We start from the raw sequence: 21,772 nt of genomic DNA on the forward strand, positions 1-21,772 counted from the left end.
TTCCATCACATTTTGGTTCAGTCTCACGTTACATTTCGCACATTAATAACAACACAACAACACTTTGGGTCTAACTTGGGTCTATCTCTTGACTTATCAAACAACGTGTTGACAGAACTCAAGGCGAGGGTTAGGCTTGGGTGCATGGCCCTTACAACATAAAGAGTTTTTGGATGCAATGACATTGTAATTTCTGTCCTAAGAAAGGTTAAAAAAAATGCATCCCAAAACTCTTTATGTTGTTGTATTTCATTGCACAACACTAAAAGTATGCAAAAATGCCGAAAACTACAATAATTAAGGACACATTTGTACGCTAAAGAGATAAGAAAAAGTCAAATAGAATACACAATATTTATATCTGTTCACAACTGTAACAGCACAAATGAGATGTAGTTGATGACCTTGCTTCATAGCTAATTAGCAGTCTGAGGTCCTCTAGTGGTTCTCGAGGGAATTTACATCTGTTCTTCTTCTTTGTAATTTCCTTCACTCGTTCACATTTTGGTTCAGTCTCACGTTACATTTCGCACATTAATAACAACACAACAACACTTTGGGTCTAATTGGGTCTAACTTGGCTGCAAAGTGCTTCTCCAGCTCCAAAAACGCCAACTCCCATCATGCCACGGGGCACGTTTTTCCCGTCATGCCGCGCGGCTCCGCGAAGATGAGGCAAGATGGCGACTAAAATAAGCACAGAGAGTAGTCCCCCTCCTTTTGATTGTCCGACATGGTGAGGAAACGCATGTGCTGAAGGGGCGTCCGGTGTGTTTGTGGCGAACCGTTCGATGCCAACGAGCTAAACTGAGCTCGGGAATTTACCCGAGTCTCCTTCGTTTGCAGAGAAGCTTGTGGCCAGTGCAGCTAGCGTTAGCATCCGCGCAAGCTAACGAGCTAACTCCTTAACGCTGGAATTAATGTATTAATGACGTGTGTTCTATGCAAAGGACGTGCACGTACAGGAAGGTTCATGTGACCAGGACACGATACTTTAATGTTCAATCTATAACCCTGTACTTCTTCCCTTGATCTGTGGCACTAATGCAGGAGATGTAACACGTTCGAAAGAGGTTGTGGTGCGAGCTGGAGCAGAGCTGATGAATCAATGAATCCCATGTGTTGCAGCCATGAATGTAGTCCAGGGTGTTTACATGTTTAAACCTGTCCCCTCTGTGTTTCCTCCCAGGGCAGGGAAGGCTCCTCAAGGGCTCCATCTAGACGTGATGAAGGGAGACAAGCTGGTAGAAGTGAGTGGAAGCTTGGAAATACTCATTAACCATCACTTGTTGGTTGTGTCAATGCATGAGTCAGTGAATGCACCAGATACAAGCCTGGCAGTCGACGCAGTCCCACTGTGGGACTGTGTCCTGTGTGGCTGCGTGGGTTACACAAGGTGCCAGAGCAACCTCAGTCCTGAGATTTAAGCTCGGCAGTGGGGAGCGTCACTGTCGAGTTATGGCTCAGAGGCACAGAGACACACTGCAGATGTTTACAGACACTTTCCGCCAGCTGCTGCTCCGACTGTGACGCTACACATCTGTCCCCCGCAGAAACTCATCATCGATGAAAAGAAGTACTACCTGTTCGGGAGGAATCCCGACTGGTGTGACTTCACCATCGACCACCAGTCCTGCTCACGCGTCCACGCCGCCCTGGTCTACCACAAACATCTGAAAAGGGTCTTCCTCATAGACCTCAACAGCAGTAAGACACTATCCACAGACACACCCACTGTGTTTATTCATTTCATGTTTAGGATCATTGTCTGGAAGAGTTTAACATCGTGCAAAGGGCTGATAGAGTAATACCACTGACTTGCTTACAATACTTCTTTTATCTACAGGTCACATGAATTATAGCAGAACCAATTAGTCAATCTTAATTATATAAATTGTAATTCAGCAGTCAGAACACCAGACAATTGATGAGTAATTTTTTAGTAAAAAAAAGTTCCAGCTTTTTAATTTAAATTTACCTGCTTTATTCATATATTTATAAGTATACATTTTATACGTTTGAGGTTTGGTCTGTTTGTCGCACTCAGCTCTGGGTTAACAAATGGAAACATTATTAGCAGGGTTCGTACGGTCATGGAAAACCTGGAAAAGTCATGGAATTTTAAAATGTGTTTTTCCAGGCCTGGAAAAGTCATGGAAAAAAAGAATCTCCCAAAAGTTTTGGAAAAGTCATGGAAATTTGTTATATTCATATATTCATGTCGTTACTTAATTTCCTTTGTTACTTTCATTCTGAGGAGTTTTAAATAATTCATATGCTTTTAAAGAAATACGCTCAAAATATAAGCAGGCATTCTTGGGTTTGTGTCATTTAAGCAGTGGTGTATAAAGTAATTGAAAGCCATACTTGAGTAAAAGTACAGATATCTTACTTGAAAGGTAAAAGTAAAAGTCACCTGTCAGAAAATGACTTGAGTAAAAGCCTTAAAGTAGCTCATAATAAATGTACTTAAGTATCAAAAGTATCTGGTGTTGAAATGTATTTAAGTATCAAAAGTAAAAGTAAAAGTACAAGTACCAAAATTAAAAATGCTACGTGCTTTTTATAGTTGGCCTATACAGACACAAAACATCCCAAAATTGTTCTCTTCAGGATTTATTTCAACTGACTGAAAAATAATATATATATATAACACTATATATATAATGTATAATTTTACAAATTTTGAACCCGAGATGCTGAGGTTAAAATAGTCTTGGACAAGTGCATCTGAACTTCTAGAGACAACAAAGAATCAACACAACAGAATAAACAAGTGCCTCTTGTGTCTACCTAAAAACATTAATAAACCAAAGTATAACCACTAAAACATTCTGTAAATATCCCTAGACATGGACCTTTCATCAGTGGAAGGAGTGATACACAATGACCCGTATGATGACTCCGCAAAGGGAAACAAGGCACACACAATAAGATAGTTTCTCTTTCGTTAACAGCCTGGACAGATGCTAGTACAGCAGGGTTTCCCCCAGAAAACTTGCTAAGCCTGGTGGTAGGATGGCTAGAAGGCACCCGCGGGGGGGGGGGGGGGGGGGGGTGTTGAGTCGGATTTTGAGCTGGACACCATTGTTTCTTATACTCTAAACATGTTGCACTTTGTTTAATATGCACACCTAAATTTTTTATTTTGAAAAGGGGTTAAATAGCGTTGTGCAATAGGAGTAGACTTGACGTTGGCTAATTATTAATAATCATGAAATATGATTATTAAAATAAAAATTATCTATCAAAAATAATTAAATTATTAATTGAAGATGATCAGTAATCAAATAACAATAAAACCACTATTGAGAAAATAGGAATTATCAATTAGAAAGTACAAGCTATCAATTAACAATGATAAGGTTATCAACCAAGAATAATGAAAATAATTAGTCAAAACAATAAAATTATCAATTTAAGAATAATACTATCTATATTAATAATTGAGAAAGGGGGGCACCACCCTGGTTTCCCAGGGACCAACGATGTCAAGCTATAATTATCAGTCTCATAATGATAAATGTCAAATTAATAATGTCAATATTTTAATATTAACGATTACTTAATAAACAGTGAAGGCTTCTAAGTTCGAGCACAGGCAATCATAATCCAGCTGCAATCACACACTTATGTACAAATAATCACAGACTACAGATACTTTAATTACAAAAGTATTTATTAAAAAGGGGAAATAAAGTTATAATGTTATTCAATGATTTATCATTTTAACAAACTCCCATATTTCAAAGATAAACACAGCAGCTTATCACAATTTAGAACACGCATGTAACCTCTGGTCCATCTATGTGTCTCTGTGTGTGTGTGTGTGTGTGTGTGTGTGTGTGTGTGTGTGTGTGTGTGTGTGTGTGTGTGTGTGTGTGTGTGTGTGTGTGTGTGTGTGTGTGTGTGTGTGTGTGTGTGTGTGTGTGTGTGTGTGTGTGTGTGTGTGTGTGTGTGTGTGTGTGTGTGTGTGTGTGTGTGTGTGTGTGTGTGTGCGAGAGAGAGAGAAAAAGAAGGGGCGTGGCGATGACGCGTAGTGACATCACATCTAAGATGGAGGCCGATCATGATTCGTGGAATCAAGGCCTAAAAACTCTCAAAATGGCGGATTGACTACAAAACAAGATGGCGGAGCCGTTACGAATTTAGAGCCAGGATGGGAGGAGAGAGAGAGCGGAGGCGTGGCAATAATAGACTCAAAATGGTGGGTTTAACTTAACGTTATCCAAAATGGAGAATATGTTAATGACACCATGTGGCCGGAGCGCACACTGGTGGTCGTCACATGAATTACACAAAGGAAATTTTAGACAAAGAGAATTCTTATCTCTGCTTGGCTTTGGGGCCGAATGGTTTCCAGATGTGTTCAGCCTCTCTAAGCATAGATTTAACTATGTGACATGACCTGTATTATAAATACAGGTCAGAAGTGTGTATAGGTCGGTTTAGAAGGAGAGAGAGAGAAAAAACATGAGAAAACATGTAAGGAGAGTTCAAAGAAGCTCTTAAAAATACACGCCTGAGATGAGTTAACTGTGATTCACCCCTCAGCCCTCAAGCGAGCGTTGTGGGCCGAGGTTCTGATCGGTGAAATCACTGCAGACTCACACAGACGTTAACAGTGCGGGCGGAGGCTTTCCTCGCGGCCTCAAGCACTAACACAAAACCCGGAAATGAACCGGAAGTAGCGGCTCGTCGTAGCCGGCTAAAACAATGAGACTCAGCGGTCTCGCAACAAATACAATCAAATATTAAATAATATGCTACGTATCAAAACTAACATCTGCCCAGATAATCAAGTCTCTTACTGTACCACCCTCGCGGTGTGTCTGCACCTCGGCGCGAATGTGTCGGGGGCCAGTGACTCACGTAGTCTCTCTCACGAGCGGAGCTCCTGGCTCGGCCGCTGGACCGGAAAAGGAAGCGAATTATTCGTGCTGCCTTGACGGAATGAAACTTCGTCTTCTCCTGTAACAGCGGAGAACGTGCTGTTTTACAGGAACGGAGTGGATTGCCTCTTACTCCTCAGCGGGATGAACGTCGCGCTTCTGCAGGGGACGGCTGGTTTGAAGCCGTTTGTAGATCGTTGGAAAAAAGAAAAAGTAAAGTCTATGGAAGTGTGGGAGTCCGTCCAGCGGGGCACTTCCTGTTTCGATGTCTAATCGCCTCCTTAGTTACTGAGTCGTGTGGTTAGACCTCTTGAGGTCAGAAAACAACTTGAGCAGCGTGGAAAAGAGGAGGACGAAGAGAGTCTCTTAAAAATACCGAGTTAACTAGTAGAACCCCGGAGGCGTTCTGTTGTTGCTTGGGCATCTGAGTGAAGAGAGGGAGAAGTCTGTGAGTTCAGCCCTTTTAAGTCATGTCTCAGGTGACTCCCCCCTGGGAGGAGGGGTCAGGGGTCAGTGTGGCCCTCCAGCCAATTGAGTTGTCAGGATTTGGCCCCCAGGGGCGGGCTTACCGTGGGGGACCAGGACGTGATCTTTTGCCACATGGAGATAAGGGCCCATGCTGGATTTTTAAATGTAAGGGGTTACTTGAGCCTGGCCTAAGGTTTTACGACCCTTTGTTCTAAGTCGGATCACTGGGCCTTGCCCAACAGTAGATACTTTGATATCTTTTTGAGTTGCACTGCTGACTTAACTTATAAGCCCTCTTTTTTTATTTATTTTTATCACGTTGGAGTTGCTAGTTTAAACCTACAGTTTTGCACTTTAATATTTGAGCCTTTGTTTACATTTTGTTTTGTGCTGCATTAACATAGCAGTCAGGCCTCTTATTTCAGAAACAATGAACCGTAACAGTTAGGTTACCAATAAAAGGTAAGCCTACTACTTCTTTGCCTTTAGCCAGCTACTCAAACAGACAAGCAACAAAATAACAAACAAACAAAATACACAGGCAAGTGTCGCCCTACTTTGAAATAAATTAAACACAGAACTTTGTAGGGCTATTTGAGTCCTCCTCATATTTGTGGAATATGTATGAAATAAGAAGTACCCTATTTTTAAATAAATAAAACCAAATAGCTGCAGCCTAATCGTGTAACGGACTAGGTTTATGTTTGGTTTTGACTTATGTTCAGTAAAACACTGTGTTGAAGGAGCGTTCTGATGTCTGACGGTCAGTGAAGGTGACGTATGTTCAGTAAAACACTGTGTTGATGGAGCGTTCTGATGTCCGAGGGTCAGTGAATGGGTCTGGGTGGGACATTTGACTGTTTGGACCAATAGGATGGTTGCTTGGGGATCGGGGCCATGTCTGTGATCGGGGCTCAATGAGGAAGTGAAGTGTTGTTGATGTGCGCGAGTGACGGATTTTTTTTTTTTTTTTTTAAATAAAAAAAACAATCGACGCTTAGCCTGGCGGGGGGGGGGGGGAAGGCCTATACAGCACTGGGGGAAACCCTGTACAGAGAAGAACAAATCACTGGACACAGTCTAGTTTTGCTGACAAATTTCAGACTGAACAAGGAAATAAATAATTGAAGACCAATGTTTTTTTGAATGCTAAATTACATCTACAAAATACATCCAATTGAATATCTTAAGGTGCAAATTTGGTTACAGTATTTTGGTGACTTTATTTTGAAGTTTATACACGCATCTACATGTAAGCCTGTTTATTTATCATTAGACTATCTTCACTGAATGGGCCTGCGGTTGTGTTTGCATTTGTTTCCAGCAGAGTGACAATACACCTGCAGGGTCTCTCGCCTGTAGGGATGACAAAGTGAAGACACAACTCTGCTTGAAGTTGTACACATTAGCCAGTTTGTACAATACATATATAAAGACTCAACAGCTTCTAAGTTGTGTTGAGTCAGCACAAAGGGCTACTAAGGATTGGAATTGGCAATATATAGATATATAATATCTTTGCAAAAATTATATTGGCATTATAGTGAGTGGAAACCAGGCCTGATTACCCAGGGTTCCATTTGGCCAGGTCTATTAAAAAACCTGAATTGTGTGCGTGAATATGCAGTAGTCAACGACACAGTGTTTGTTTTTGGTTGTGTTGGATGAAAGTTGTTTTTGCGTTTCCTTATATAATTGGTTGTGTTGTTTGTTTTTCCATCTTGACTTGTTTTAAATCTGTTTGTTTTGTTTTCGTGGACGTGTAAGACTAAGCAGACACGGCCAACCAATGATAGTCTATTTGCCAACAGTTTTTGTTTAAACCATCTTCTTCCAATATTTTCTTTAAGAAAAGTTAACCACTTGCTGCTTCGAGCTATGTATTTATGTGCAGATGTTGACACGAAGCAGGAAAGGGAAAACGAATGTGAATAAAAAAAGGAATAACTTCAAAAAATCATGTTAAGTCACCTAATAAAACCCCTCAAAAAGCCAATTAATTTGCCTGAATAATACTCCTTACAATTTCAATAGGGCCTCATGTCTGTCAGTGCCTGTCAGTGCTCGGGCCCTAATAATAAAGACTGAACCGTGCTCCTGCGAGAGAGAGAGGTGCGCCGTGCGTAAAGCTGCACGTTGTGCCAACCTCCACTGCTCAAGTAACGAGACAGTTTTGAGAATGTAAGAAGTAGAAAGTACAGATATTTGTGCTCAAATGTAACGAGTAAAAGTAACAAGTCGTCAGGAAAATAAATACTCAAGTTAAGTACAGATATGTGAAAAATCTACTTAAGTACAGTAACAAAGTATTTCTACTTTGTTACAGAGGCTTGGATAAATATTGTCCATGTATTTCTACTTTGTTACTTCCCACCACTGCATTTAAGGTATACTGTATGCTTTGGAATTCTCATTGTTAGTTTGAATACCACATTTTGTCACTTTTTTGCGTATACACCACAAAATGTTCGGTCATGGAAATTTGGTTTAAAGTTATTGAAAAGTCATGGAAAAGTCATGGAAATCCATTGGTCAAAATGTGTATGAACCCTGTATTAGGTATTTATATATTTTAAATATCAAACTTTGCTTGTGGTGCACATGTTTACTTTCTTTTGCGCTGTGTGATAAGTTAGACACGAATTGTCCCTTTTGGCTGCACTGGCAACTTCGTGTGGCAACAGTGGAATAGTTTCAAATGTCTGATATCCAACCTTTTGATATTAAGCTCTGGTAAATATGACACTCAGGTAACACACAGATCATAAGTCCTGTGGGAAAATAATATGCCAATTAACATACCGTGGAGCTCCTATCTAAGCTTAATTAAATTTCTATATTGAAGCACAGGCAGACTGACTTTATCTCAAAAACCTGATAAATACAAGTTGATTGGTTGATCTTAAACTGCTGCTCCATCTCATATGCTTGGTGTGACATCAGCACATGTTTTGACACCAGGACTAACTCACATTTTATATTTTAGCACATGGTACTTTCCTCGGACACATCCGCCTTGAGGCACACAAGCCTCAGCAGGTCCCCATAGACTCTACGATATCTTTTGGGGCCTCGACGCGGACCTACACCATCAGAGAGAAACCCCAAACCCAAGGCACTGCTGGTACAGGGGACAGTAAGGCGGGAGAGGATGAGGAACTCAAAGGGCTGCTTGGGCTTCCAGAAGAAGAGACGGAGCTAGAGGTACGTTTATTGTCTTGATGATAGTAACAATATTCTCATTGTATACTACAATCATAAACTAAACCAGAGACAAAGAAAAGATATGCATGGTATTTCTGGATTATCACCTTTTAAACTACACATTGCTGCTTTAGGAAGATTTATAATCGATTCCAGCCATTCCCAAACTTAAGAAGGCCGCGGCCCAATTTGAAAACAGACAAATTTGTGCGGCCCACCCACACCTTTAATCACAACTATATGATCCACACACAGGACTAGAATCATACATATGATTAATTTGATAGCAAAAACAATTGTATATGAACGCAGGCATACGCAGTGCAAATCCAGTAACATCCACATTTAAGCGTTTCAGCCCCGCCCCCCAAAAATGCTCGCTATCACTATAAATCATCATCATCAATCATTATAAACTGACATTAAAACTGGAATTCCTCGAGTCTGACACCTCGAGCAGTTTCTCGATATACTTGATATTGTATCACATGACATTGTGTCACCTGGAACTCCCCCGATGGGGGGGGAGTGTTGCCGCTTAGCTGGCTCCGATGCTCTCTCGGTGTATTTTTAAAAGATGCTCGAGGCTTGGATAAATATTGTCCATGTTTAGTTTCCAAACGGCGGCGACGCACTTTACATGGTCCCGGGGTCTTGTTAGATAACACCTCAGCGCACAGAACACACACAGGCTTGGGGGTTGTCCTTTGGGCCTGCGACAGGTCCTCACTCATAAATGTTTGGTGGTTTTAAACGCTTGCTTACAAATCTGAAACTTTTTATCTATCTATATTTATTTTCTGATGACCTCTCAACACCCACCTGCAGTGGCTTCACGGCCCACCAGGGGGCCGCGGCCCAGACTTTGGGAATGACTGATCTATTCAATGAAGTGTTAAAATTCAATTTGAGCCCTTTATATCTTTTTTTTAAGTGTAATACATAGTATTTTATTTTCATTCTCAAACATTGTAGATTGTTAGAGTGGTTTAAATGCATAAGGACTATTAAAGTAAGATGAATTATAAATAGGCAACAGGCATAAAGAGTAGTCATATTTATGATTCATCTCATTATTTCCTGTCCACTTTAGTAGTGTTGTATCATAGAGTACCGATGTCCTGGTCAAACCACATTGCAATTAATTTTCTTTTGATGAATAAAATGACAGAACCTGACAGAGTTCAACACAGCTCACAACAAGCGCATCTCGCTCCTAACCATCGAAGAGGGAAACCATGAAATCCAGAGGCCCAAGAGGAAACGGAGGAGCTCCAGAGTTACTTTTAGTGAGGAGGACGCCATCATTAATCCAGGTACAAATAAAAGACAATAAAAAAATAGCACAAGCAAAATTTACACAACTCCTGGGAAGGAAGGAGCAGCTTGTGATGCAAAATAAATTAGATATTGATTTTCATTTCAGTAAATATTTAACTTTATGCTTAAAACAAGTTCACTCTTCGATTGAAAACATTTTTCCAGACTTTTTAGTCATACCAATCTTGACTTGCCTCCCTTCATGGTGTAAATTCATAACCAAGCTATTACACTGATCAGATATGTGCATTTCTACTCTTTGTGAGAGTAAATGTTAACAAAATATTAACACTGTTTTGTATTTGCAGAGGATATTGACCCCTCGGTGGGACGCTTTAGAAATATGGTGCAGACTGCTGTCGTCCCTATCAAGGTAACGTGTGTTTTTCTTTTTTAAATGCCTGATTTAAAATTGTGGAATCATATCAGTGTTGGGTTCGGCTATTTAGCAAAGAACTGCATTAACTGTGTGACTTTGAAACTAAATAATCTGTCATCATTGCTGTAGAAACGGAGATCGGAGGGCCAAAACACCTTGGGTCTGGACGACATGATTTCAAAACGTATCCACAGCTACAGCTTGGGCGGGGGTCTCTACGGGGACTTGCCTCCCACTAGTCACGAGAACCAGCCAACTGGAGCTCCGGGAGGCGCTGCCATGCAGGGAGGGCTTCCCCTGCCCTTCCCTAATCCAGCACCAGAGGTGGACCTGGCCCCAGAGGCTCACCAGCCTCCTGTCACCCTCAACCCTACCCCCGTTATAGCCCCTTACCTACCAGAGACCCACAACGAGCCACGCAAAAAGAAATATGCCAAAGAAGCTTGGCCGGGCAAGAAACCCACCCCTTCACTACTCATCTAACCAGTTTGTTAAAGCTGCTGACTCTCAGGTTACCAGTAGTACACCATGAACTGTGACCTGGCAGAGGTGGAGTCACTCGCTTCCCTTTTTTTATTAATTTGTCGTGTAACACATTACATTCAGAAAGAAATCACGCAATTTAATATTGCCGCGTTGCAAGACATCGTCCACGTTAAGTCAGCAGTTGATATTTTGGCAGGAAGAGTTCAATCTTTGTGACTGTGAACAAATATAAAAGACATAATCAACAGACTTGGCTGTGAGCATTTAGTACCAGATTGGCAATGAAATATGCCCGTGTGAGTGACAGGCTACAAGGACATCTTGGGTCAACAAGTTATGTTTTTGATGTGGTGGATGTCAAGGACAGTTTTTTTCTACTAAACATATTTCAACAGTTTTTTCACGTCGTCAATATTTTGATAATGCTATTAAAAAAATGGCTTAAAAGTACTTTTGTATGAGATATTTTATTGTGAAAAGTCAAAGACGCCACACACAAAGTCAGTCTGTGTGAAAACACGGCTGGTTTTATTTTGACACAATGTGAGGACGCTCACACAAACTATTTTAAGTCTATTAAGTGTTTCGCATATTTCCCAGAAGCCGACTTGTGTTCACAGGTCTATTCTGAGGTCTCACTGAAAACATGCAAGTACAATTGTTTGTAGCTTGTTGCACTTCACCTCGTCCAAAAGCTTAATGGCGTTCCATGAAAGTGCTTTTTAAAGCCTTTAGGCATTCATTTGGATTCTTCTGCAGATGTTGATCACGTGTCCTTAAACATTTTTCCTGTATATTTTGAACTGTTTGTTGCCGACTTTTGCAGCTTCAGTGTCCTGTAAATACAAGAAGGTTCTTTATTTTATTTTCTACTTTGTGTTAATTTGAACTGTTACCAAGTAGCAACCTAATTAAATGGATTCCACAGTAACAAATACCAAGTTTGCGGCAAAATAGCAAGAACAGAGAGGTTTGGATGTAGGAAGTTTTAATGGTATTGTAGCATGTTAGCATTTCTCACATGCAACAGAGTCTGGTGCAGATACTGTTAATGTTTTTGTTTTACAGAGCCAAACGTAGTCATAGGCATTAAATACACACACAGTAAACCATGAAGTCTATAGTCAAGATAAGATCCTATGAAATGGCGCAATCACTTTTATTAGTTGTTTTTTGCTATTATTGAAAGTTGGAGAGGAGTAATGGTAAGTATATGGCTTTCATTTTAACGATGCGTGTGAAATGGGCTACCAAGGCAATTATATTGTTAAAAGAGCTATCAGGTAATCCCTGCTAATGTCCCTAACCAGTTAATTGCAGGTATATGTCGCTCAACAGTTTACACATGAGGAGCAGGGTTGAGAAGCCAGGATTTTGAGGAAAAACCAAACAAAGACCACGCCCTGGGTAAAAGACAGGAAGGACAGTTCTGGTTGTTTGACCACGAGGGATCATGTTTAGTGTGAACTTGGCTCGTAGTTATGTAAGAAAGGTTGGTCAGAGTTAAAAGAACAGGCAGATGGTCGCCCATAAAGATACACTGCTTTCCAGAAAGAGCAGCTTTCCCTGATAATACAGTGGCTGTTTCACAGGATCTTCAAGTAAATGAAAGACTGAATATTCAAGATAAAGGGTTTAATTTTTTTGAACTGTGCTGGTGACTTTTTCTTGTCATTGTGGACCTGTGGATTTTGTAATTATATTACTGTAAATAAAGAAATGGCTTACTTTTGACTCAAACCCTACGGTGTTTTAAGCTGTTGCCTTGTACTTGCTCCGATATGAATTGCCTTTATTCTGATACACCTGATGAAAATTTGTCTAAGGGAAAGTACTTTGCCAAGCCGTATCTTCAGGAGTTGCACGTGTGTACAAAGCAAAAACAACAGAAGCAAGTCAATAAGATCAACATAACAAGATACCACGTCCTGGATGATGAGTTTTAATTCTTAAGAACTCTGGGTATGGTTCAAAGTACTTCAGGGGAAACTGTCTCTCAGTCCCAGTATTAGCCTCAAACAGTGACCGTCTACTGTTAACAGAAATAATCCAAATTAAACGTTCACACTACAATGCTCAAAACCCATAACATGCAAAAAGGCAAACTAAATATAAGTACACTTTTCATTAGTTTGACCTGGCTTTAAATCAGCAATCCCCCACTATTAAAATGCAGAAAGAATGTTATTTTTGGATCCATTTTCAAAACAAGTATTTATACTACAGGTTTGATTTTAATGTAGATGCCATTGAGTGACCGCAGCACCAGTCGGCTAATTAGTTTGGGTTTGTAAGTGGGGTCCTCTGTCAGCTGATATCTCCTCAGCGTCAGGGCTGTGACCACCTTCATCTCGTTCATGGCGAAGTTCTGACCGATGCAGTTTCTGTTGGAGGAAAACGTACGCTATCACATAAACTGACATTCACACTGGAATTCTTTGACGCTGTCCATGGAGCTGGAACTTGACACCTCGAGCAGTTTATCTCGATATACTTGATATTGAATCACATATCTCGTGAAGTGACATCGTGTCACCTGTAACTCACCCGATGAGGGGGGGCGTGTTTTTAAAAGATGCTCGAGGCTTGGATAAATATTGTCCATGTTTAGTTTCTAAACGGCGGCGATGCACTCTACATGGTCCCGGGGTCTTGTTAGATAACATCTCAGCGCACAGAACACACACAGGCTTGGGGGTTGTCCTCTGGGCTTGGACAATCTGATTACCCTTCGTCATTAGCAGCTTTCCTCTGCTCCATCTTGCTCGACACAGCAGAAGACAAAGTTCTCCCTCACCTACGACTCCCTGCTAATGATGCGTTCAAGTGTGAATGTGACGGTCAGCAAATACAGCGACACCTGCTATATAGGTCAAATAAAATAAGAACAATGTGGAATTTAAATCAACGGCCAACCTGCAGTGGCCTCACGGAGAAACTCTTCAATCTGATGTTATTTAACTGCGAGGATTAAGAATGGTGAGAGGAGTCTGATGAGCAGACACGTCTCTATCGCTCTCTCTCTCATTCTCTCTCTCTCTCTGTCCCTCTCCCATTTAGATATTTGTGTAAATTAAACAATGTGCAGTCTGTCAGTGATATAATAGTGAGTCCTGACCATAGACTGTATGGTCCTGACCCGCAATATACTGCAACTTTTTATAATTTATTGTGTGCAGAGATTGTTTCTATGGAAAAAAATATATGGTGCAAAGAGAAGCTAGAACTTTGTGTCCATCCTACCTGTATAATCTGCAAAAAAGATATTATAGTCATTGTTTTATTAACAGTCTATGGATGAGTGGGTCTCACAGTCGTGTCATCAGCAACATTAATAACAGATTCTCTGATTCGTCGCGAGAGAGAGATTGGAAGAGAGAGTGAGTGGGAGTGGGAGAGAGAGAGAGAGAGAGAGAGAGAGAGAGAGAGAGAGAGAGAGAGACAAGATGTTGGCTCTGCAGACTCCTCCTCTCACCAGCCTTAATCCTCGCAGTTAAATAACTTCAGATAGAAGAGTTTCTCCTGCACCAGGAGTTTCTCTTCCTCCACCTCCTCTTCAGTATGGACTTCCCCGAGGCTCTCTTGACTTGGCCCCGCATGCATCACCTGTTCGCTGTGCTCTGTCTGGTCACTGTTGTTTATAAACTCAGTCTCCTTTTGGCGAAGAGAAAAGCTGCGTTCAGAAACACCGAGTGTTTCCCTGGACCCCCGGGACACTGGCTGTTCGGACACGCTCTTCAGGTAAAACATTCTGCAGCCTCAGTAACTCAGCTGTTAGACAGCACCCTGCACTGGGACCAGTTCATGGATGATCCATCATCATCATAAAAAGTGGTGGAATATCACCACACATTTATGTTATGGCACTTTTCACTCCACTATATTTCACTTCTGGTGCTGCACTATATTTATTTGATATTTGTTGTCATTATTTCAACTTACATATTATTTAAGTGAATGAAATAATATTGTGTTCACTAAAAAATGATATTGAGCAATAATATAATGATGTGTTGAAATAATATTGAAGTAAATACCTTCACCTTTATTACCTGTACTTTTTCATACTAGGCATATTTTGCTAATGATAGTCAAGTTCTGCACACGAGAGACACACAGTTGGTACACCTCATGACTCAAGCATAAGAAACACTCCTGCATAGAGGACTGGCAAACTGTGCAGGTGAATGTTTTATGTCTCGCATGTTTTGATTTTTCTTTCAGATTAAACAAGACGGCACAGACTTTGACAGGATGCTGGAGTGGGCAAAGCAGTACCCATATGCTTTCCCACTGTGGTTTGGTCCCTTAACTTGTTACGTCAATATTCACCACCCAGATTATGTAAAAACCATTCTGACATCAACAGGTGTGTTAGCTTTTGATCTTTTCTTATGATAAATCCTTATAACAGTGTGGTCAAATGTGCCTTCTATATGCGATAAAATAAAGAAAAAAGGGCCAAAGTAACCAAACCTGTTTGTGATTCTCTCCTCACAGAACCAAAAGATGATGTTGTGTTCAGGTTTATCAAGCCTTGGATTGGTAAGACTCTGCTTTGTCTGTGTGTTGCATCGTGACAGGTTGTTGATTTTAAGGTCTTAATTCACGTACACACATTCTGTCTGTTTCAGGGGATGGTTTATTGGCGTCAAAGGGTCAGAAGTGGTCTCGCCACAGACGGCTCCTGACGCCAGCTTTCCATTATGATGTCTTGAAACAATACGTAAAAGTGATGTCTGATTCTACTAAAATTATGTTGGTATGTAAATCACAATGCATACGAGGTGAATGAAACTTAAAGTATTGAAGTATCAATTAAAGTACAGCAAGAGGAGGCTCTCTCTTGAATCAGAGTAAAGGGATAGATCGACGAAAATTGAAAATTGACGCTTGGATGACATCATAGCAGCAGTATGGAGACATGTGGGTTTTTTACATCTGAGGATGAGGTCCCGTTTACTTTAATTGTATTGGATTTGGCTGCAACACTGTTTACCTCTCAACACTTCACCCACGCCTCCATCGGCACAGTGATGAGTAGATCAGTCATTCCCAAAGTGTGGGCCGTGGCCCCCTGGTGGGCCGTGAGGCCACTGCAGGTGGGCCGTGAGAGATCGTCAGAAAATAAATAGGTAATAAAGTGTGAGATTTGTAAGTAAGCATTTAAAACAAGCAAACATTTATGATTGACTCCAAAAATAGTTAGCACAGGTAATGAAACAAAGACATGAGATTTAAATCCCACATTGTTCTTATTTTATTTGACCTATATAGCAGGTGTCGTGTATTTGCTGACCGTCACATTCACACTTGAACGCATCATTAGCAGGGAGTCGTAGGTGAGGGAGAACTTTGTTATCTGCTGTGTCGAGCAAGATGGAGCAGAGGAAAGCTGCTAATGACGAAGGGGAATCAGATTGTCCAACTGAATCATTCAAAACTAAAAAGAGGACTCGCAGAAAGGAGTCAAGTGAGGACCTGTTGCAGGCCCAGAGGACAACCCCCAAGCCTGTGTGTGTTCCGTGCGCTGAGATGTTATCTAACAAGACCCCGGGACCATGTAGAGTGCATCGCCGCCGTTTAGAAATAAACATGGACAATATTTATCCAAGCCTCGAGCATCTTTAAAAACACGCTGAGAGAGAATCAGAGCCAGCTACGCGTATTTGAACTGCGTATGTCTGCGTTCATACACAATTATTTATGCTATAAAATTAATAATATGTTTGAGTCAACTATGTGGATCATATAGTTGTGATTAAAGGTGTGGGTGGGTCGCACAAAACCTTTCTGTTTTCAAATTGGGCCGCCGCCTTCTTAAGGTTGGGAATGGCTGGAGTAGATAATGAGTGGATTTAAATTTTGCGGTGAACTATCCCTTTAATGAGTCTGTTGGAGTTTTACTCCATCCCCTGCGGAGAAGTCACATCTGTTCTCTTACTGTTAACAGGACAAATGGGAAGTTTATGGAGACACCAACAAGTCCTTTGAACTGTTTGAACCTGTGAACCTTATGACACTGGACACCATCCTGAAATGTGCGTTCAGCCACAGCAGCAACTGTCAGACCGAGGGGTGAGTCCATAAAAACTGTCCTTACAACCATTCACAGTCCCAATTCGATGTTATCATTTCTTTAGTTCTCAGCTGTCTTACTCATGAGAGGAAGAAATAAAGCTGTTTATTTTTGTCCACACTTTCATTTCAGTGAAACAAATGCGTACACCAAAGCCGTGTATGAACTCACTGATCTGGTCATCCTGCGGTTTAGGACGTTTCCATACCACAACGACCTCAATTTCTACCTCAGCCCACACGGCTTTAGATTCAGGAAAGCGTGCAGGATTGCTCACAGTCATACAAGTAAGCTCTGTGTCCTAATAACTTGTGATCAGTGTTTATTGTTAAATTGTAAAGTGAGCGCAGTGATGAGGAAGCAGACTCCGACAGAGACTCAGACAAAGCTAAAAACAACATGAATCGAATATGTTCGGTCTCTGCATCGATGCATCTAAGAATCAAGACCACAGCTCTAGTGCTCTAGTGCTCAATCAATAGATTAGTTTGACAGGGAGGCTGTGCACAAACAGGAAGGTTATATGCATTTATTTAAAAAAGCACCCCAACAAAACGGCCTTTCTCTCCAGGAAGAAAACGGGCCGGGGCTCAAGCCCCCTCAGATTTCTATGTTTGCACGTGCCAGGTGGATCATGTTGCATTGTGCATGGTCAGATTGGGTCTGCAACTACTCATCCATTATCTTGTGCTTTTAAGAGGCTGTAATAAGAAAGAGAAAAGAAGCACGAAAGGAAGAGAAGGAGCTGGACCGGATACAGGCCAAGAGAAACCTGGACTTCCTGGACATCCTTCTCTGTGCAAGAGTATGTTTAATGATATGCGGCTCCAACCTGTGATTTTACAAAATAACAAGTTATCTCAATAATAACAAAATTAATTAAAACAATATTATTGTTATTTATTTATGTAGCCCTTATGTCAATTCCCAGTTAAGACGAGGCTGTTATCTGAGCTCAGTTTATACCACCTGAATCTGAATAACGTCTGCTACTTGAAAGTGAGTGGAGTCCATACAACTTGGTCAATTATTTACAAATTATTTATTTAACCCAAGCAGTCATGTATTTTAAATAATAATGATTCGCTACAACAAATAAGATTTAGTAGTTTTAAAACTATTGAAACTATATTTAGGCACTATATATCAGACTCAATGGATATGGGCACTAGACCAATAATGAAAATAGAAATCTCCCTTATCAATGAAATACAATAAAACAACACCTCACATTTGTAACTAGGCCACACACAATAGCAACTTCAAAACACTCTTCTTAGGATAACAAACTTTAGACAATGTGGCACATGAAATTACAGGCAACTCTCACAACAGGGACATGCATACAGGTATAAAAGAAAATACAACAGCCGGCATGGAAAATAACAAATAAAAAACTATCAGTTAAACCCCCCGTTGCAGGCCTGTTACTGTGTCCTTCTTCGCCCCACCAGGGCTACTCACAACCACCACGTTGGTGCCGCGTGCACAGTTGATGTTGCCGTCCGTTGCCGTCCGTTGCTTAGCAACCCCCTCGTCGCTGGCCGGCACTCGTCCCTCTTAGCTTGATGGAGCTGCTCCCGGTGGCTATCTAGCACTAGCTCTCAGTTTACAGTGCTGAGCTAGCTAACTAGTTTCTGAACAACACATAGAATAAAGTGCTCGTTCGGTGGCTGAAGGAAACACTACAGCCTTAGTTACACTCAATCTAAGAGTGGCTTAACTGTCCACTGCTGCTGTTGTCGTCTTCTTAAGTTCACTTTATCTCAAGTCTCTTCAACTCCATCTCTCTCTGTCTCCTCTTCTCTCTCTCTCTGTCTCCTGCATCTCCCGTGTCTCCTCTCTGATTCCGCCTCCCATCCAATAAGGAGTCACCATTCTTGAGTGATTGACATTCCCACCAACTACTGACCACTTCACCTACCTAGCATGCCAGATTGACTACACTCCCACCTTTTTTATTCTTTTAAACCCATAACTGAAACTCTGTAGACAAATTATTGCACAACCATATTCTATTGCCCCATTAACAGTTATTTTATTTGCATCTATTCACCTTAGATAAAACATCATTAATACCATAGAACATATATATCCTCAGGTTATACCCGGGCTTCATTTATGTTTGTGTTGTTGTTGTTGTGATTATTATTTTAAACTGTATTTATTTAGCACTTTCCATAGCATAAAATGCAGCTTAATAGACACGTTTCCATCCAAATGTGAGGTCATGGTGCTCAAGTAAACCATATACTGTCTATTTCTATTAGCCGTCATAGTAGTACCAGTGGCAAATGTGTTATTTTTTGTCCTTTTATCGCACCTTTAGGACGAGAATCAGCAGGGTCTGTCAGATGAAGACTTGCGAGCAGAAGTGGACACCTTCATGTTCGCGGGCCATGACACCACAAGCAGCGGCCTCGCTTTCATCCTCTACTGTCTTTCCTGCAACCCAGAACACCAGCAGATGTGCAGGGACGAGATCACGGAGGTCCTGCAAGACAAGGACACCATAGAGTGGTAAGCCTTTGTACTGAAGACAATGGCATGTGCAGTCAGGCAAAATGTGCTGGATTGGGTGTGCGCTAACATTGTATTCTATTTTTAGGGATGATCTTAAAAAAATTCCATACACAACAATGTGCATAAAAGAATCCCTTCGTCTTTACCCCCCTGTCCCGCAAATGGCCAGACAACTCACCAAACCCATGACCTTTTGTGATGGGAGGACTCTGCCTGAAGGTCTGTGGTGCATTCATGTCAGTGGTTACTAGTAGAGAACATGATGGTGTCTCAGTTAACTTTGTTTTTTTAAGTTAAACATTGTTAGATTTATGTGGCGAACTAATCTGGAACTGGAACCTTTACCCTATGGGTTAAAGCTAAAGTATTAACTATTATTGGAATCATTTTTTTTATGTATTCGTTCTTCAGCGCATACAAACACTTAGATCTGGATTTCACCACCCTGGGGTCAACAGAGACTGACCCCACGGTGAAACTGTTATAACCTAAGATATTGTATGATCCATGCATATTCCTCAATTATAATACCCCAATTTTTTTCATGTTGGTAGGTTGTCTTGTTGGAACAAGTGTCTATGGGATTCACATGAATGAAACCATCTGGGAAAACCCTCATGTAAGTCAAGATCATTTAGTTTTGAACGTGACTTTCTAAGAGACCAGAGGCCGTGTTCAGTCCCTGCATCAGTACCTGTCTCCACATACGTCTGAAGTGGAGCTTTCACATTGGCTCATGCGAGTTGTCGTGGTTTAGTCCCTCAGTGTATAACTTGACATACACAGAACTTTTTACCCCCCCCCCCCCCCCAAGCATGTCATGCAAGGGGATATAGTGATCCATATGTTGAGGTCTGTAATCATTACTTCTCCGGAGCAGAACTCATACACAATTTGGAAATTTTTCACAAACTTATATACTTATGTCAATCGTGTGGTGAAGTCATGCCTTTAGATATTCTTGGTGTCACGTGGGGCTTTTTACCACAAGGTCACACTCATCTGCCTTTTTAAGTCGAATGCCAGGGGCGACATGTCATATCCTGGTGACTTACTTACATAAAAACATGACAAATAGTAAAAGACACAGAGGAGAAAAGGCAACACAGGCAATTAGCAAGGCAACTATGACGGGGGGGGGGGAAATACAATATTAACAATGACAAATATTACTGCATGACCAAATCAGAAAATGGACTGTGATGTCTGATTTATGCCACACTGATGTTTGTTTTGTCCTCATCGTAGGTCTTTGACCCACTGCGCTTCCTACCAGAGAATGTCTCCAAAAGGCCACCTCACGCATTCGTGCCTTTCTCAGTTGGGTCAAGGTTTGTCCACACATGAGCTTGGCAGGGAGGTTTTCAGTCTACAGCTGTAGAAAAACAGCTGTGCACACCTCTCATTTTACAACTCAAAAGAATTTCATTGCTTAAGTTCCTCGCGTTGTTTCACAATTGTACGTTTTCCTCCAACAGAAATTGCATCGGTCAGAACTTCGCCATGAACGAGATGAAGGTGGTCACAGCCCTGACGCTGAGGAGATATCAGCTGATAGAGGACCCCACTTACAAACCCAAACTAGTTTGCGGAGTGGTGCTGCGCTCACTCAATGGCATCTACATTAAAATCAAACCTGTAGTATAGATACTTGTTTTGAAAATGGATTGAAAAATAACATGTTTCTTTCGGCTTTTTAATAATGGGCGATAGCTGATTTAAAGCCAGGTCAAACTAATGAAAAGTGTACTTATATTTTGTTTGCCTTTTTGCATGTTATGGGTTTTGAGCATTGTAGTGTGAACGTTTAATTTGGATTATTTCTATGTTGTGCAATAGGAGTAGACTTGACGTTGGCTAATTATTAATAATCATGAAATAGGATTATTAAAATAATAAAAATTATCTATCAAAAATAATTAAATTATTAATTGAAGATGATCAGTAATCAAATAACAATAAAACCACTAATGAGAAAATAGGAATTATCAATTAGAAAGTACAAGCTGTCAATTAACAATGATAAGGTTATCAACCAAGAATAATGAAAATAATTAGTCTAAAACAATAAAATTATCAATTTAAGAATAATACTATCTATATTAATAATTGAGAAAGGGGGGCACCACCCTGGTTACCAGGGACCAACAAATCAAGCTATAATTATCAGTCTCATAATGATAAATGTCAAATTAATAATGTCAATATTTTAATATTAACGATTACTTAATAAACAGTGAAGGCTTCTAAGTTCGAGCACAGGCAATCATAATCCAGCTGTATTCACACACTTATGCACAAATAATCACAGACTACAGATACTTTAATTACAAAAGTATTTATTAAAAAGGGGAAATAAAGTTATAATGTTATTCAATGATTTATCATTTTAACAAGCTCCGATATTTCAAAGATAAACAC

General features: G+C 40.7%; 2 protein-coding genes and 1 non-coding gene across 3 annotated transcripts; all 3 read left to right on the forward strand.

Moving 5' to 3' along the window:
* Positions 1-676: 676 nt before the first annotated feature.
* ppp1r8b (protein phosphatase 1, regulatory subunit 8b) lies at positions 677-12,489 on the forward strand. The gene is made up of 7 exons (XM_061081091.1): positions 677-736; positions 1,190-1,250; positions 1,554-1,707; positions 8,347-8,564; positions 9,736-9,880; positions 10,193-10,257; positions 10,393-12,489. The coding sequence occupies exons 1-7, from the start codon at positions 681-683 to the stop codon at positions 10,744-10,746; spliced, it is 1,053 nt and encodes a 350-aa protein (XP_060937074.1). The 5' UTR covers positions 677-680; the 3' UTR covers positions 10,747-12,489.
* On the forward strand, positions 1,318-1,477 carry LOC133014827 (small Cajal body-specific RNA 1). Its single transcript, XR_009681502.1, has one exon. It is a non-coding gene; the product is annotated as a small Cajal body-specific RNA 1 (non-coding RNA).
* Positions 12,490-14,265: 1,776 nt separating the features above from the next.
* On the forward strand, positions 14,266-20,998 carry LOC133013931 (cytochrome P450 4B1-like). The gene is made up of 12 exons (XM_061081014.1): positions 14,266-14,490; positions 14,974-15,118; positions 15,250-15,294; positions 15,384-15,511; positions 16,703-16,827; positions 16,961-17,115; positions 17,527-17,633; positions 19,158-19,348; positions 19,437-19,570; positions 19,906-19,970; positions 20,600-20,682; positions 20,830-20,998. The coding sequence occupies exons 1-12, from the start codon at positions 14,311-14,313 to the stop codon at positions 20,996-20,998; spliced, it is 1,527 nt and encodes a 508-aa protein (XP_060936997.1). The 5' UTR covers positions 14,266-14,310.
* The last annotated feature ends 774 nt before the right edge of the window (positions 20,999-21,772 follow it).

Source organism: Limanda limanda, chromosome 11 (assembly GCF_963576545.1).
Source record: "Limanda limanda chromosome 11, fLimLim1.1, whole genome shotgun sequence".
Lineage (NCBI taxonomy): Eukaryota > Metazoa > Chordata > Actinopteri > Pleuronectiformes > Pleuronectidae > Limanda > Limanda limanda.